At 49.1% G+C, this 16,038-nt stretch overlaps 1 protein-coding gene across 12 annotated transcripts in view; it reads right to left on the reverse strand.

Moving 5' to 3' along the window:
• The window catches only part of Kmt2d (lysine methyltransferase 2D), a 43,395-nt gene that overhangs the window by 3,628 nt on the left and 23,729 nt on the right, over positions 1-16,038 (reverse strand). For 7 of the 12 annotated variants that reach the window (XM_045151516.1, XM_045151513.1, XM_045151514.1 and 4 more), the window contains exons 36-51: positions 12,921-13,044; positions 12,680-12,764; positions 12,513-12,597; positions 12,181-12,413; positions 9,262-12,084; positions 8,989-9,129; positions 8,713-8,880; positions 8,401-8,560; positions 6,892-6,967; positions 6,546-6,721; positions 6,305-6,435; positions 5,656-5,788; positions 5,286-5,413; positions 4,011-5,151; positions 1,856-1,992; positions 1,619-1,749 (exon numbers count right to left, since the gene is read on the reverse strand). In XM_045151516.1, coding sequence (XP_045007451.1) covers positions 1,619-1,749; positions 1,856-1,992; positions 4,011-5,151; positions 5,286-5,413; positions 5,656-5,788; positions 6,305-6,435; positions 6,546-6,721; positions 6,892-6,967; positions 8,401-8,560; positions 8,713-8,880; positions 8,989-9,129; positions 9,262-12,084; positions 12,181-12,413; positions 12,513-12,597; positions 12,680-12,764; positions 12,921-13,044 — 5,872 coding nt within the window. Of the gene's footprint in view, positions 1-1,060; positions 1,128-1,618; positions 1,750-1,855; positions 1,993-4,010; positions 5,152-5,285; positions 5,414-5,655; positions 5,789-6,304; positions 6,436-6,545; positions 6,722-6,891; positions 6,968-8,400; positions 8,561-8,712; positions 8,881-8,988; positions 9,130-9,261; positions 12,085-12,180; positions 12,414-12,512; positions 12,598-12,679; positions 12,765-12,920; positions 13,045-16,038 lie in introns of those variants that run through there. The other 5 variants (XM_045151519.1, XM_004668573.3, XM_045151517.1 and 2 more) reach the window with 3 other exon arrangements.

Here is a 16,038-nt window from a genome sequence, read left to right on the forward strand (position 1 = left end):
CAATGTGCCAGCTAGGATGTGTGCTGCAGGCAAGCACTGGAAGTGCTGCCCTGGGAATGAAGTGAAGGCACCTAGGTCTCTTCTCTGGAGAGGCAGTAACTGGCTATTGGGACCCTTCTGGATACCCTAAGTAGCAGAGACACCCCAGGATGGTTATGGACAGGGAAAGGGGCATCAATTCCCCTCCACTGAGCCTGCTCTCCCATTTCACTCTTCTGCCACCCTCCTGCCAAACCATGCACAGGCCATGCTCCCCTGAGAGGTCTTCCCCAAGCAGCCCAGGCCTGGAATTTAAGCTGATGGTTTGCTCAGATGTCTGAATCCTATCTCCTGCACATGCTATAAACCCTGGAAATGGGGGTTGTCTCTACTACAGTGGCTGGATCTCATTTTCAACTGGTTGTGAATTTGCAGCCTAAAGGTGGCACCCTTGCTTTTCTCCAGGCTATCCCATTCTGTAGTACAGCACTGGGCTCTGTGCAGATGGCTCAGTGCAGGGGATGACTGCCACCTGGAGGTAGCCTTTTCACCACCCTAGGGCACCAGCCAAATTCTTGCCCATCCCAGAGCAGTGGTTTTCAAACATTTGGGGTTCTTTCTTATTTAGTATAATTCTTCTTTTAACAAAATGTTGATTGGAACTCCAATCCATAAACTAGGTTAAAAATGGAGGTCCTTCTAGCTAAATCCAATTTGGGAAAGATAGAGTTACATACACATGGGAAGAGCCAAGTACCTACTGGTTTCTGTGTTGGGGCTTCTGAAACAAAGTACTAATAGTTTGAAAACCACTGTTGTAGAGCACCAAGGACTACTACCAATGGGATGGTCTCTGACACTCTATGACAGCCTAGAAGCCACCAAAGGCCTTCATAAAAGCCCTGCTACCATGGGTTCTGCCTCCCTCTACCCAAGAACCAAGGTTAGACTACTGCAGTACACAGAAAGAACGTGACCCAAAATTAAGAGGTAAGGGTCTGTCTGGTCCCAGCTGTGTGACCTTTATCTAGTCACATAGACTTTCTGGGCCTCAGTTTTCTGAGCTATAAAATGGGGACCATACCACCTGCCCTACCTACCTCATAAGGTTGTTGTGAGGATCAAATGAGATAATGGATGTGAAAACGCTTTGAAAAAAAAAGTATAAAGTGCTATACAAATGTAAGGCTTTATTATTTTTTTTCTATAATAGTTCTAATTATTTATTTCTAAACCAACTCAGCTGTAGGAAGGAAAGGTGGACCCTAGTACTCATGGGGTATCTGAGGTTTGGGAGAATTACTGGCCCCTCTGGAAGCAAAACCAAAGAAGTGACCAGTTCCCATCTATATTTCACAAAACTTCATCGTTGTCTATCAAGAACCTCCCAAGCAGCCATTCCCAAGGTACCCCAAGAGAACTGTGTCCTATACCTCAGTCAACTCAGTACATCTGAGCTGACTAAGGAGGAAAGGGATACCCTAGTGACACTTGTGTACCCTCTAATCAGGTCTGAGTGACTCTCAAGGTTGTCAGAGGAAACTCTGATCTGTACCTCAAACCCTCATAGTGTGGCCAGAGGCTCCTACCCACATCCACCCATACCAACATCCCATGGACCCTAGCTCCACAAGCTCACCGTTTGTAGTGTGTGAGGATTTTAGGCTCTGATCGGGCACAGCCAGTGGGATTGATCATGAGTGGTAACTCCATCAGAGGGTGGCGCCCATAGCGGAATAAGTAGTTCTGGCAGCTCTCTACTCCAGGCAGCTGTGGGCATACACAATGCTTACCTTAGCCTGTGCTCCTATACGGAAGGGCCAAGGTTCCCAATGTCTACCTGCCCTAACCACCCCTCACCCAACTCCTTGCTTACTGATTCAGCTATGCGAAGCACAGCATGCACAGTCAGCCCGAAGAGCTCCTCGCCTTTCAGGTACTCAGGGAAGAGCCTCAGCATGTCAGCCTCTTTTCTCATAGCAGCCACAGGCTCAATGATGCGATTCCACACAGCTAGAAGATAAAGACAGCAGCCCTTAGAGCAAACTCTGCTCACTACTTCCACAACATAGCCCCATTCCTGAGCTGTAGTTTTTCTATGGCCTTCACCTCTCCCTGTGAATCTTTAGGATCCCCTCTCAGTCTCCTAGTCCCAGAAACTTTAATTTTGGAGGGGAATCACAGAGCCTGTGACATGGAAACACAAACTCAGGTCCCAGAGACCCAGGAGGGGCCATGGTCCTTGTTGAAAGAGCAGGTTTAGAATGGAAGTTTAGAATTGAAGATTTAAGTTCAGATTTTATACTGGCCTTAGGACCTGTATCAAATACCTAAGTTTCTTTTTAAGACTGTTTCTAAATATCTATATTGGGCATAATTATAGTACTTACCTCACAGGGTTACATGAGTTTGTGGTCCATATTAATATGATTAATAAAATATACTTCTTGCTGTCTTGTTATTTAAAAAATATTTATTTACTTAATTGAGAGAGAGAGAGACAGAGAGGCAGATAGAATGAGAGAATGGGCACATCAGCCACTGCAAATGAACTTCAGACACTTGAGCCCCTTTGTACATCTGGCTCACGTGGGTCCTAGAAAATCAAACTGGAGTCCAAGTCTTTTGGCTTTGCAGGCAAGCACATTAACCACTAAACCATCTCTCCAGCCCTGTCTTGTTTTTGTTTTTTTAATTTTTTGGTGTTACAAAGTAGGGTCTCACTCTGGCCCAAGCTGACCTGAAATTAACTATGTAGTCTCAGGGTGGCCTCGAACTCATGGATGGGAATCCTCCTACCTCTGCCTCCCAAGTGCTGGGATTAAAGGTGTGCATCACCACGCCCAGTTGTCTTTTTATTATTTTTAAAAATATTTTATTTGAGAGAGAGACAATGGGCATGCCAGGGACTCTAGCCACTGCAAATGAACTCCAGACGCATGCACTCTCTTGTGCATCTGGCTAACATGGGTCCCAGGGAATCAAGCCTTGAACCAGAGTCCTTAGGTTTAACAGCTAAGCCATCTCTCCAGCCCATTGTTATTTTTGTGTGTGTGTTTTGTTTTTTCATTTTTTTCGAGGTAGGGTCTCACTCTAGCCCAGGCTGACCTGGAATTCACTAAGTAGTCTCAGTGTGGCCTCAAACTTATAGTGATCCTCCTACCTCTGCTTCCCAAGTGCTGGGATTAAAGACATGCACTACAATGCCCGGCTCTGTTTTGTGGGTTTTCTTTTATTATTAACTTCCATGATTGTAAACAATATCCCATGGTAATGCCCTCCCTCCCCTCACCTTCCCCTTTGAAACTCCACTCTTGTTCATATCCCCTCCCTCTCTCAATCAGTCTCTCTTTTACTTTGCTGTCATGATCTTTTCCTCCTATTATGATGGTCTTATGTAGATAGTGTCAGGCACTGTGAGGTCATGGATATCCAGACCATTTTGTGTCTGGTGGGGGGAGTGCTTTTTTTTTTTTTTTTTTTTTTTGAGGAAGGGTCTCACTAGCTAAGGCTGAGATGGAATTCACTATATAGTCTCAGGGTGGCCTTAACACAAAATATAAGATGAGGGCCAGGTGTGACGGTGCATGCCTTTAATTCCAGCACTCGGGAGACAGAGATAGAAGGATCCTCCTACCTCTGTCTCTCGAGTGCTGAGATTAAAGGTGTGCACCACTATGCCCCGTCTACAAAGGTATTTAAAGTGACTCAGGGACTGAATCTGGTTCTGTGGAGATTTTAAGAGATCAGTGCCTACTCAAGGAACAAGACAGTCACAAGAAAGCTCACAGACTTTTTTTTTTCGAGGTAGGGTCTCACTCTAGCTCAGGTTGACCTGGAATTCACTATAGAGTCTCAGGGTGGCCTTGAACTCACGACGATCCTCCTACCTTTCTGCCTCCCGAGTGCTGGGATTAAAGGCATGTGCCAACATGCCTGGCAAGAAAGCTTAGACTTTCTTGATACTGTAAATGACCACTGAAAGAAGCTTGCCCAATTCTCTGTAACTATTTCAAGCATACAGTACTCACCTTGGGGAGACTCATCGGTGAAGACCAGGTCTTCTAGACCCTGCTCCATGACTTTGATCACAAACTCTGGCCGCCCGTTATTTTCGCTGATGGAGCAGCGGTAGCAGCAACGGCGATTGTTGGTACGGAGGCTCCAATAGATGCGTGTGGCCTCATAGCCCACAGGATAGAGGGCAGTAGCACTGTGGAAGTCAGCCATCTGGTGTGGGAGCAGCTGTCCAATGGCATGGAACACAAGGCCTCCAACACGGAACATGTGCAGCCGCTCTCCCCGCTGGATGATGCTGGCAATCTGTTTCACCTCATCTCGCTCAATGTAGACCCGCCGGAAGACAGCAAATGAGCTTAGCTCCTGTTCACAGGGCCCCTTGATCTTATGCATTGGACATAGCATAGTCTTGTCTTTGAAGAACATGCACTTGGCACGAATGGCACAAGCAAAATGATAGACGTTGGGACAACGCATGCGATTGCAACTGCTGGTGGCACCAGTTCGCTGGCACAAGGAGCACTTGGTTAGTAGTCCTCGGTGCAGGGCAACCTCTACATTCATCAGTGCCCCACCCTGGGTTTCATACACCTCTGTGGACCACAGGGCACAGTTGAGGTGCACCCAGAGGTCCAGATCCAGATTGAGCAGACGGGCAGGGCCATCAGTAGCCCCATCCCCCTCTTCATGACAGAAGCAGCAGCGCCGCATGTCTCGAGGCACCTTATCAGGTCGCAAGGCTGTACCAAACTGCTCCATAAACTCTGCAACCTCTCGCGCATCCTCTTGCCGCCCACTACTCTTCTGGATGGTCAGCAACAGCCGCAGCCGCTTCCAGCGCACTCCCTTCCACTTTTTGAGGCGTGGAGGGCGGGAATCCTCACTTTCCTCAGAGGGCCGGGCTCGAGGCTTGGGTCGGGCAGATTCAGGGGATGAGGCCAGTGGTAGGGGAGAGGGAATTGGTGGCTCAACAGAAGGTTCAGCCTGGAGTTCAACCAGGGGCTCAGCAGGGGGGCTGGCAGGAGAGGGTGCCAAAGGGGATGGAGGTGGGGAGGGTTCTTCAGGAGGTGGGGCAGACAGCTGTCGCACATCCAAGTTGGAGACATTGCAGGTATAGTTGTGCTGGGTTGGCGGTTCTGGGGCAGGACTCTCCTATAGGAGAACACCTTGGATCACTAGTACCAGTGCTTCAGCTATCTGACCCCTCCCTCGGCTCACCCACATTCTACTCCCTTAAAAGCCCTTTGCCTTAGGCAGCAACTTCCCTCTTCCTCTATGAGACCCACCTGCTTCAGGAGGCTCAAGATGTCTAACTGGCTCTTGAGTGTATAGCCAGGCAACACTGCATCGAATTGCTTCAACCAATCAGGAACAGTGTCTGGGCTCTTCCCACTCAAACCCTTTTCTTTCCCACCTAAAAAAAGAAAGGGTCAAGCCTGGCATGGTGACGCATGCCTTTAATCCCAGCACTCAGGAGGCAGAGGTAGGAGGACTGTCATGAGTTCAAGGCCACCCTGAGACTACAGAATGAATTCCAGGTCAGCCTGGGCTACAGGGAGACCCTAGCTCAAAAAGAAAAAAAAAAAAAAACAAAGTCAGAGCCTCCCACCCAAGCCCTTCCCCTCCAATACCAAGGTGCTCTCCTGCACCACTCACCAGGACACTCAATCTCCCCCTTTTTAGGCTCAAGGCCTGCCCGGGTGGGGCTTTCTGAAAACAGCACTTCATAGGAGTTGGGAATCTTCATGCTTAGTAGTTCTGCCACCGCTACCATCACACCATTCAGGTTCTGCTAGGGCAGGTCGAAGGACGGGAAAGACAATCATCAATGTCCTCAGTGAGCCCTGCTAGTCTGCCACAAGGACACCCCAACTGCCAAAGGGGATGGTGAGTGCTGTCTATAACACCCTAGTACTCCTCATACATCCTTTCCCAAACCACTGCAGTTCAGGAAGAAGGAAATGATGCCCACTGCACTCACAACTTGGAGCTATTTACAAAGTAAGGACCTGAAGGGTCTTGTAAAAAAAATCAATACTAGTGTTTTGACTGAGTTTTCTGATTTCTTGGACCACAAAATATTGAAAAAAAAATCTTGCAGCTGAGTTCCACCAAATATGACTTTTGCCAAATTAAACTGTTTTTATCCCTAAATGATAAGCTACTGAAGGGCAGGAACTTGCTTCATTTACCCTTATCCCCCAGTCCTTATTCCAGGAGGACTCAGCACAAATATAGGTACTCAATACAATTTTTTGAGCCCTCTGACCAGAGTCTCCTCAGTCAAGGTACCTGTAGGCCATACCTTGGCTGCAGCAGCAGAGACTGTCAGCATGACTGACACCTCACTTCCTTTGCTCTTCTCCCAAGCTGTGGCAGGTAGCTTTCCAGGGACCTCCAGGTCAAGGGCCCCAAAAGGTTTAGTATCTGGGAAAACTGGATAAGAAAGAGGGACTTGTATAGAGTCAATGGCCTCCCTGCACCACCTCCTGGCTTTTGAACACTCAGCCAAGCTAGGCCTAGCTCACATCTAAAGCAGCACTTACTCGGGATGCTAGCTCGAGGAATGATGGGGATAACAGGGGAGAGGGCCCTGTTGTCCTGCTCCCACCGGCTGGAGCCCAGCTGAGGGAAACGTGGGGCCTCCTCCCCCAGGATGCTCTCAGGGGATGAAGCTGGCACAATGCTGTCAGGAGAATCACTGTCCTCATCACTCTCCATCCTGCAGGCCAAATGAATACAGGTGTTGGTACAGTCCATGATCCTCCCTCTCCAAGTTGGAGATGAACAGGTGTCACAAGCTGAACTGGTATCTGCCACTGGCCAAGGAAAAAAGAAGCCATCTGTCCTCCACCTCAACCCCATCCCCATTATTTCCAGGTTCACTGTCACCTGACATCCTCAGTTTGATTATGAGGGGGTGTAGGCAGAGCGGCCAGCAGGTCTACACTCTTCACTTCTGATGCATCTGTGGGGTGGGTAAGAAGTCAAGATGGTCATCAGATCACATAGCACTTCCCCAACATTTCAGGCTCAACTAGCATGAAGTCTTAGCTACAATGATTCACCATCTATTCACCTACCAGTTTGAGGCAGATAAGTTAAACTTATTGAGCCTTTCCTGTTTACCAGACACTGGGCTTGGCTTTAGGTATACCTTTACTTTTATTTATTTATTGGAGAGGGGGAGGGGGGGGAAGGCAGACAGAATGGGCACACCAGGGCTTCTAACCACTACACACAAACTCCTGATGAATGTGCCACCTTGTGCATCTGGCTTACCTGAGTACTGGGAAATCAAACCTGGGTCTTTAGGCTTTGCAGGCAAGCACCTTAACTGCTAAATCATCTCTCCAGGTCGCTCACACACATTCTCTCTCTCTCTCTGTCTCTCTCTTTTTTTTTTTTTTTTTTGGTTTTTGAGGTAGGGTCTCACTCTAGCCCAAGCTGAGCTGGATCTCACTCTGTAGTTACAAGATGGCCTCAAACTCTACAGTGATTTCCTACCTCTGCCTCTCTAAATGTTAGAATTAAAGGCATGCAACACCATGCTTAGCCACATTTTTTTTTTTTTTTTAATGAGAGAAAGAATTAGAACGCCAGGGCTTCCAGCCACTGCAAACTTTGAATGTGTGCATTGCCTCGTGCATCTGGCTTACATGGGATCCGGGGAGTTGAACATGGGTCCTTAGGCTTTGTGGGCAAGCACTTAATGGCTAAGCAATCTCTCCAGCCCACTTGTTTGTTTTTATTTTTATTTTTTGAGGGGGTGGGGATTCAAGGTAGGGTCTTGCTCTAACCCAAGCTGACCTAGAATCCACTATGTACTCTGAGTGGCCTCAAACTCATGACAATCCTCCTACCTCTGCTTCCCAAGTGCTGAAATTAAAGGCATGCACCACCACATCCAGCATTTTGTTTTGTTTTTAAACACAGGGTCTCACTAGCCCAGGTTGGCCTTAAACCCCTCCTCCCCAGTTTTGGCTGGGATTATAGTAATGCATACCATTGTTTAATCTTCTAATGATTAGTAGATGAATACTGTAGTGCCCAGTTTATATAGGGAGGAAATCAAGGCTCACACAGTCACACAGTCGGAAGTAATGAAGCTAAATATAATCAGCTGCTAGAATTCAAATCTAGACCAGACTGTACTTTTACATTCATGAGAGCCAGACTCTTCCTTCTACACAAACTTTACTCAGATTCTCCCTCTCACCTATCTCCCCTGTTGCCTTTGCAAAGGACTCCAGGAGCTCATCCTTGTCCCCAATTTTGAAGAGGCCCTTCTCATCCAAGCAGCCTGTTGTGTAAACACACAGGACAGTATACAATCCATGTGGCAGGGCACCACTACACACACAGAGCCCACTGAAAAAGGAAAAACAGCTCTTCACTCACCCTTCAGTGCTCCTTCAGTGTCCTGTGAAGAGGCTGCATCCTTGGGGTGCTCCCCCACTTCTTCAGAGGGAGTGACACCATTCACCATCTTCTGCTGCACCGATGGGGGTGGGGTGGGGGGCAGCGACGAGGGTGGTGTCGGCGGGTTACTCAGGTTATTCTGGGGGGTGGGGTGGGTGGTGTGTGCAAGATAGCATAGGGAGACTGGTATAATCTCCTGGACCCACATTACAGCAATTTCTGCCAGTCTTTTACCCCCATCCCCCACCCCAAGAATTTTATTATTCCCAAAGGTGTTGCCATTTTTCTAACCTTGGTGAGCAGCTGGGAATAGTAGTCAGGGCCGGTGGGCAGAGCCCCACTTCCAAAGGCCCCTCTCAGCTGGCTCTGCCCACCGACTGGGCAGCCACTGCCAAAGGGAGCAAATAGGCTAAAATTGGTGGTGATGGTAGGCTCTGTCAGGGGCAGCAGGGACAGCTCCTAGGAGGGGCAAGGTGACAAAGTCGGAAACTTGCAGCATTTGCCTGTCATTGCTCGCATGGGGAACAGGCTGGCCCTCATATCCTGGGATGGGATCCTGTGAGTCACCTGTTTCAGTTGTTTCAACAAGGTCTCGTTAGTCCTGACCCCGTCCTCCTTCCGCAACTTCTTTCGGGAGCTCACCAACCTGTCGCTTGTCTTCTGTACCCGCTTAGGCTTCAGTGTCAAAGGCTTTCTTGCTGCTGCATCCTAAGCCAAATAAGCCCTGTGAAGGCTGCTGCCCTTACCCTCAGGACCCCTCACATGTTCTGACCCAAACCTGTTTCCTCTACCCCTAGGACTACAGGCCGGCTGTCTGTACCATCTAGCCAGAGTACTTACCTCTTTGTTACTGGGGGTACCCTGCAGTTTCTGCTCCAGCCCTGCAAGCTTGCTGTCAATGTGTCCGTTGATCTCAGTTCGCAGCCCCTCAGGCCCCCGCCCAGCACCAAGCTGTACATTCTTTGCCCGTAGAAGTTTCTGCAAGAGCAGATGCCCAGCCTCTGAGCGAGGGCCCGCCAGCAAGAGGTGGTTGCTGGTACCTGGTGCCCCTATTGGCTCCCCATTGGCCTCCCTCTTCACTGCCTGGGTTCCCAGGGCACAGGGCTCTTCCCGAGGCTCCTGCTTGATACTGAGTTGGGATGGCTCATGCACCATCTGTCCATTAACCTGATCCAGATGCCCAGGAACCAGGCTGCTCTGTTCTGGCTTCTGGGCCTCTGCTAGGTTGTCTGGGGTATCCCAAGGCCCCAGTCCCTTGCCAGAGAAAGAATCTGCAAGTTGGGCAGCAGCAGGTGAAACCCTCCCAGGGGGCAGCTCCAGGGGTGGTCCCTGGGGCTTTGGAGTCCCAGGATGGGAGGGGGTGAGTTGGGCACTGGGGGAAGGTAATTGTGAAGAAGGTCTCTTTGGCTCTTGGGGACTGGATGGTGGAGGTGTGGGATGGACAGGGCCAAGGACTGGTCCTGTGGATAAGGCTCCTTGTGGAACAGGGAGACGGGATGGGCCCTGAGGTCGAGGTCCAGCCCCTAGCTCCTGGAGGGGGCCTGTCTGAGATCCAGGGAAACCCCCAGGTTGAGACTGGCACCCCAGTAGGCCTTGGAGAGGAGAAGGCTGGGTCCCCGGCTCCTGAAAGGGTGGAGTCTGGCGTACTGCCTGACTCTGCTGCAGCTGCCGCTGCATGAGGAGTGCCTGCAGCTGCTGCTGCTGCTGAGGACTCAAGTGCCGCAGCTGTGGATTTTTAGCTAGGACTCCTTGGAGCTGTGCCCGAAGTTGACCCACTGTAGGCATGACACCAACTCCAGGCAGACCTTGCCCAGACTGAAGGACAGGTCCTGATTTGGGAGGTTGTGGCCCTGTATTATTTTGCATGGGTCGTTCTAGCCCAAGGGACTGCTGGGGACCCAGAAGGTTCTGGCCCATGGGCCCAGGCTGCTCCCCTAAAGAAACAGAGGACTGGGACACCAGGTGGGGCATAGATGAGGCCTCAGATGGTCCACTGCTTAGTTGTTGCCCATGGTTTCCTACACCTGTTGTGTGGAGTACATTAACTTGCTGCTGTACTTGTCCTGGCAGCCTCAGAGTTGGCTGCAGCTGCAGAGAGTTGGGCTGGGGCTGGGGCTGGCCTTGAGGCTGGACAAGCAGGAGTTGTGAGTCTCCGGAGAGGGAGGGCTTTACCTCCCCTGGTTCAACAGCCATTGATTCAGGTGTAGTCCCCATTACTAGTGGCCCTTCCTGATGTGTTGAAGGCCCCTCCGTGCCCTCTGTTGGAAGCATGGTTTCTACAATGTTTTGTTCCTTGCCCGTCAGGAGAAGGGTTGGGCCCAGTGCTCCAGAGCCAGAAAAATGTTGAAGAGGCTTGGCTGCCACTCCATGGCCAAGTGTCACCTGCTGCTGCTGCTGCTGCTGCTGCTGCTGCTGTTGCTGAGGAGACAGTAAAGTTCGACTCTGGTTCAACAGGCCCAGCTGTTGCTGCTGTTGTTGCTGCTGCTGAAGCTGCTGTTGTTGTTGTTGCTGCTGCTGCTGCTGCTGAAGCTGCTGCTGTTGTTGCTGCTGCTGAAGCTGCTGTTGTTGCTGAAGCTGCTGTTGCTGCTGCTGAAGCTGCTGCTGTTGTTGCTGCTGCTGCTGAAGCTGCTGTTGTTGCTGCTGCTGCTGCTGAAGCAGTTGCTGCTGCTGCTGAAGGTGTTGCTGCTGCAAGGAGCCTAGGGCCGGAGCACTCAGTTTGGGTTGTCCACTGTGTGACATCAGGCCCTGCTGAAGATGGGAGAGCCCTGTCATGGATCCCTGCTGTTGGTGCTGTTGCTGTTGCTGTTGCTGCTGCTGCTGCTGCTGTGCAGTGACCAGCCGGTGTCCCATAAGGCTGTGACCCTGTTGTGCCAGCTGGGGAGAACTCAGCACCCGGGACTGAGTCATAAGCACCTGTCTGTGAGGGCCCTGAGGCCCCAAAGCTCCAGGGTGTTGCTGCTGCAACACTGCCACCTGAGCAGGACCCAGCATGCCCTGGGGCCCTTGGGGTTGTTGGGGAGACAGTTGCTGGACCAGAAGACCCTGGTGGCTGTTGGGAGGCAGAAGCCCCTGAGGCTTGGGTCCCAGGCCTTGGTTCGTCTGTACCCCAGGACCCTGTTGCTGTTGCTGCTGGACGGCCACCTGACCTAGAAGGTGGTGCTGCTGCTGCTGCTGCTGTTGCTGCTGCTGCTGCTGCTGCAGTTTCTGGGCCAGCTGCATGCGTTGCTGCTGCAGCTGTAGCTGCCTTTCCTGTAAAAGCCTTGAGTCAGGCCCAAGGCTTCGGAGAGCAAGATTGCCAGGAAAGAAGCCCCCTGAAGAGCCAGTCAAGGATCCAGAGCCACCAGAATTCTGCTGCTGCTGCTGTTGGGCTAAAGCTGTGTTGAGGAAGGGACCACCAGGCTGCCCAGGTAGTACCATACCACCAGGAGGCAAGCGAAGCCCTCCAGCTTGCCCTCCCGAGGGTGCCTGTGGTGGCTGTAGCCCGTGGCCAGGGAGCAGCTGGCCAGGAGGGAGCTTGGTGAGTAACCGGGGACTCTGAGAAGGACTAAGAGCCAACACAGCTGAGTGCTGCTGCTGCTGCTGTTGCTGCTGCTGCTGCTGCTGCTGCTGTTTATTTCGATATTCTGCCATGAGATTTGTGTGTTCCTTCTGCTGTTTCCGGACCTAACATGGCAGAGTTGAAGAGGTCAGTCTGAAGCCTGCCCACCCATGCCATCCCTTGTCTCTGGCTCTGGGTGCTAAGCTGGTTTGCTTTCCTACCTGATCCAGCTGTTTCTGGATCTTGCTCTGCTGCTCTGTAACCAGCTTGAGCTTCTCAGCATCAGCTTCTGGAAACTCACGGCCAGCCTTTTTGGCAGTACGCTGCTTGGCACACAGAGCCTTCCTGGACTTGCGGTGCACACCGATCTGCTCCTCTAGCACCTTCAGCTGCATCTGTAGAAGCTGCTGGGTATGGAACAGCCATTCTTCATACTGTCGCTGGTCAGCTTCATCTGGGAGAAAAAGTGGTTGTTAGAATCTACAAAATGGCCATCCCCTTCCACAGGCTCCTAAGCACTTCCTTGCACACTCCTCTTGTGCCCCATACTCACTGATTACTCCCTGGGCAAAAGTAGGTGGATTAGGACGAGGCTGGGAAGGGTCACTAGCATTCCGCTCCTGTAATAAGAGAGACTGCTAAAAGGTCACTGTTTTATGCCAGGCTCCAAGAAAGGTGGCCCAATACAATACAAGTTCCTTTTCCCTCCTTACCACTTACCTGGCCACTGCCTGGTGTCACATGGTTCTGCAGATCACTGCCAGATCCCCCAGAAAGCCTCTGAGCTAGCAGTGACACTTGCTGCCTACAGTTCATCAAAGCACAGAGGATTATGTATCAATGAGGGCACAGTTCAAAGACAATGAAATGTGACAAGTAGGAAGGGAGGGTCATGAAGGGAAGTGATGTGATTGGGGGGGGGGGGGACAAGTCCTACTCCAGCCCTGAGACTGAGTCTTACCTGTTCATACCAGGTGCCACTCCAATGCTGCCCTGAGCCATCACTTTCTTGATGCCTTTCAAAGCTACCATCTTGGCCTTTGCAATAGGATCAATGATATCTTCTGCAGCAAATTTGTCCAGGTCTAAAGAAGGAAGAAGGAAATAAGTTGTTTTGTATTTTATTTCAGGGAAAGAGAAGTCAATGATCCACTATATGATTGCTATTAATTTTAATAAGCCACATGCACAAGGGGGTGCATGCATCTGGAGCTCATTTACAGTGGCTGGAGGCCCTGAAGAGCTCTTACTCTCTCTCCTTCTCTCTCCCTCTCAAATGAATATGAAAATAAATTAAAAAAAAAATTTAAAAAAAGGAGAGAGCTGGAAAGATGACTTAGCAGTTAAGGCATTTGCCTGCAAAGCCAAAAGAACGCAGTTTGAGTACCTAGGATCCACATAAGCGAGATGCACAAGGTGGTGCATGCATCTGCAGTTTGTTTGCAGTGGCTGGAGGCCCTGATTTGACCTCTCTCTCAAATAAATAAAAATATTAAAAAAGAAAAGAAGGGGGTTGGAGAGATGGCTTAGCAGTTAAGGTGTTTGCGTGCTAAGCCTGAGGACCCAGCTTTGATTCCCCAGTACCCGCCAGATACACACGCTGACACATGCGTCTGGACTTCATTTTCAGTGGCTGGAAGCCCTGGCATGCTCATTCTCTCTCTCTCATTCTGTCTCTCTCTCAAATAAATAAAATAAAACAAGGAATCAGTAAATAATTATTTCAGGCTCTAGGTCATTGCACTATGCCTCTTTAGTCTCCATTCACCTCTATTTGCTAACGTTCATGATCACTACTTTGCCTACCTCATTTTGCTGTAAAGGATCATGTGACAAAAATAAGGGTATACTTTAATGAGCTGGAAAATGTCTGTCAAAGTAGTATTCTCAGGACTGGAGAGATGGCTTAGCGGTTAAGGCGCTTGCCTGTGAAGCCTAAGGACCCCAGTTCGAGGCTCGATTCACCAGGACCCACATTAGCCAGATGCACAGGGGGCGCACGTGTCTGGAGTTCATTTGCAGTGGCTGGAGGCACTAACGCATCCACTCTCTCTCTGCCTTTCTGTCACTCTCAAATAAATAAATAAATATAATAACAAATAAAATTATTTTTTAAATAAGGACTGAAGAGATGGCTTAGTAGTTAAGGTACTTGCTGCCTCTTTCTCTATGTCGCTCTCAAATAAATAAAAATAAAACAAAAAAATTTTTAAAAAAATAGTATTCTCAGTGCAACTAGAGCAGCTGAGAAACCCAAAATGTGGGTAGTGTGGCAAAGCCTTAGATAACAGCTGGATTTTAATTTTTTTTTCCCCTGAAGTAGGGTCTCACTGTAACCCAGGCTGCCCTGGAACTTATGCTAGCTCCCAAACTGGCCTCAAACTCCTGGCAATCCTCCTACCTCTGCCTCCAGAGTGCTGGGATTAAAAGCAAATGCCATCATGCCTGGCCAGATATTTTTTGTTTATTTGTTTTGGTTTGGTTTGTTTTGTTTTTGGTTTTTCAAGGTAAGGTCTCACTCTGGCCCAGGCTGACTTGGAATTCGCTATGTAGTCTCAGGGTGGCCTTGAACTCACAGTGATCCTCCTACCCTCTGCCTCCTGAGTGCTAGGATTAAAGGTGCCACCATGCCGGGCTCAGATACCTTTTAACATACAAAAAAGTATCACTTAACCACACAAGGTGGCACATGTGTCTGGAGTTCACTTGCAGTGGCTGGAGGCCCTAGCACACCAATTCTCTCTCTCCTTCTCATTCTTGGAAAAAAAAAGCAGTCTCTTGGGCTTGCCTCAAAAAAATAATAATAAAAATAATAAATAGGCCAGGCGTGGTGGTGCACACCTTTAATCCCAGCACTCGGAAGGCAGAGGTAGGAGGATTATTGAGTTCAAGGCCAGCCTGAGACTACATAGTGAATTCCAGGTCAACCTGAGCTAGATTAAGACCCTACCTCAGAAAGCCTAAATAAATAAATAAACAAACAAACAAAACAAAATAGCTGGGCAAAAAAAAAAAAAAGAACAGAAATAGAAATAAAGAATCACCAAAAAATTAAATCTTTTTAAAATCCTGCCCAAAAAACATAGAACTAATTCCCCACTTTTTTTTATATTTATGTTTATTTATTTATTTGAGAGCGACAGAGAGAGAGAAAGGGGGGGGGAATGGGCGCGCCAAGGCATCCAGCCACTGCAAACAAATTCCAGATGCATGCGCCCCCTTGTGCACCTGGCTCACGTGAGTCCTGGGGAATCAAGCCTTGAACCGGGGTCCTTAGGCTTCACAGGCCTAAGCGCTTAACCGCTAAACCATCTCTCCAGCCCTAATTCCCCACTTTCTAAAAGACTAATCAATCTCACTCTCCCAAAATTCTGAACAGTAGTTCAGACATTGCTCTACTAGTAAGTTACTCAACTTTTATTCCTGTTTCTTCCTCTGCAATCAAAGGCAACTATAATGCCTACTTAGTAAGTCTATTATGATGAAGTCAGAGAGGGTTTGGGGATGTAGCTCACTTGGTACAGTGCTTGCCTAGCATGTATGAAGCCCTGGGTTTGAATTCAAGGTCATCCTTGACTACACAGACTAGTATGAAGCTAGCCTGGGCTATATGAAACCACCTCAAAAAGTAAATGAATGAACTAGACAATTACCAATGAGTATAAAGCACTTAGCATACTTCTTGGCAAACAGTAATTTACTCAATAAATGCTGTTCTAATATGAGGTCATCTTCAGCATGGCCTCACTGATCTCTCCAAATTTATGGAAGTGCCCACTGACCTCTACCATATTACTCATTGTTCTCCAAGTACTTCATAGGTTTGTCCTGCTTCTACCTGTCTGGATTGCTTTTCCTTGAACCTCTTCTCCAAGTCCTAAGCTTTCAGCCTCACCATGGCCATAAAAAAGCCTTTGCTAATTAGGTTTCACTCATTCATTCATACACATGAATGCTGTCAGTTCCCTTTTCAAAAGCTTCTGCTTACATAGGTATGGTGTTTAGTCATACTAAACTCCAAGTGTCCCATCTCCCTTAACTAGGGCTTATCTTAGGTTGGTAGATGCAGTGCACATTTG

Source organism: Jaculus jaculus, chromosome 6 (genome assembly GCF_020740685.1).
Source record: "Jaculus jaculus isolate mJacJac1 chromosome 6, mJacJac1.mat.Y.cur, whole genome shotgun sequence".
Classification (NCBI taxonomy): Eukaryota; Metazoa; Chordata; class Mammalia; order Rodentia; family Dipodidae; genus Jaculus; species Jaculus jaculus.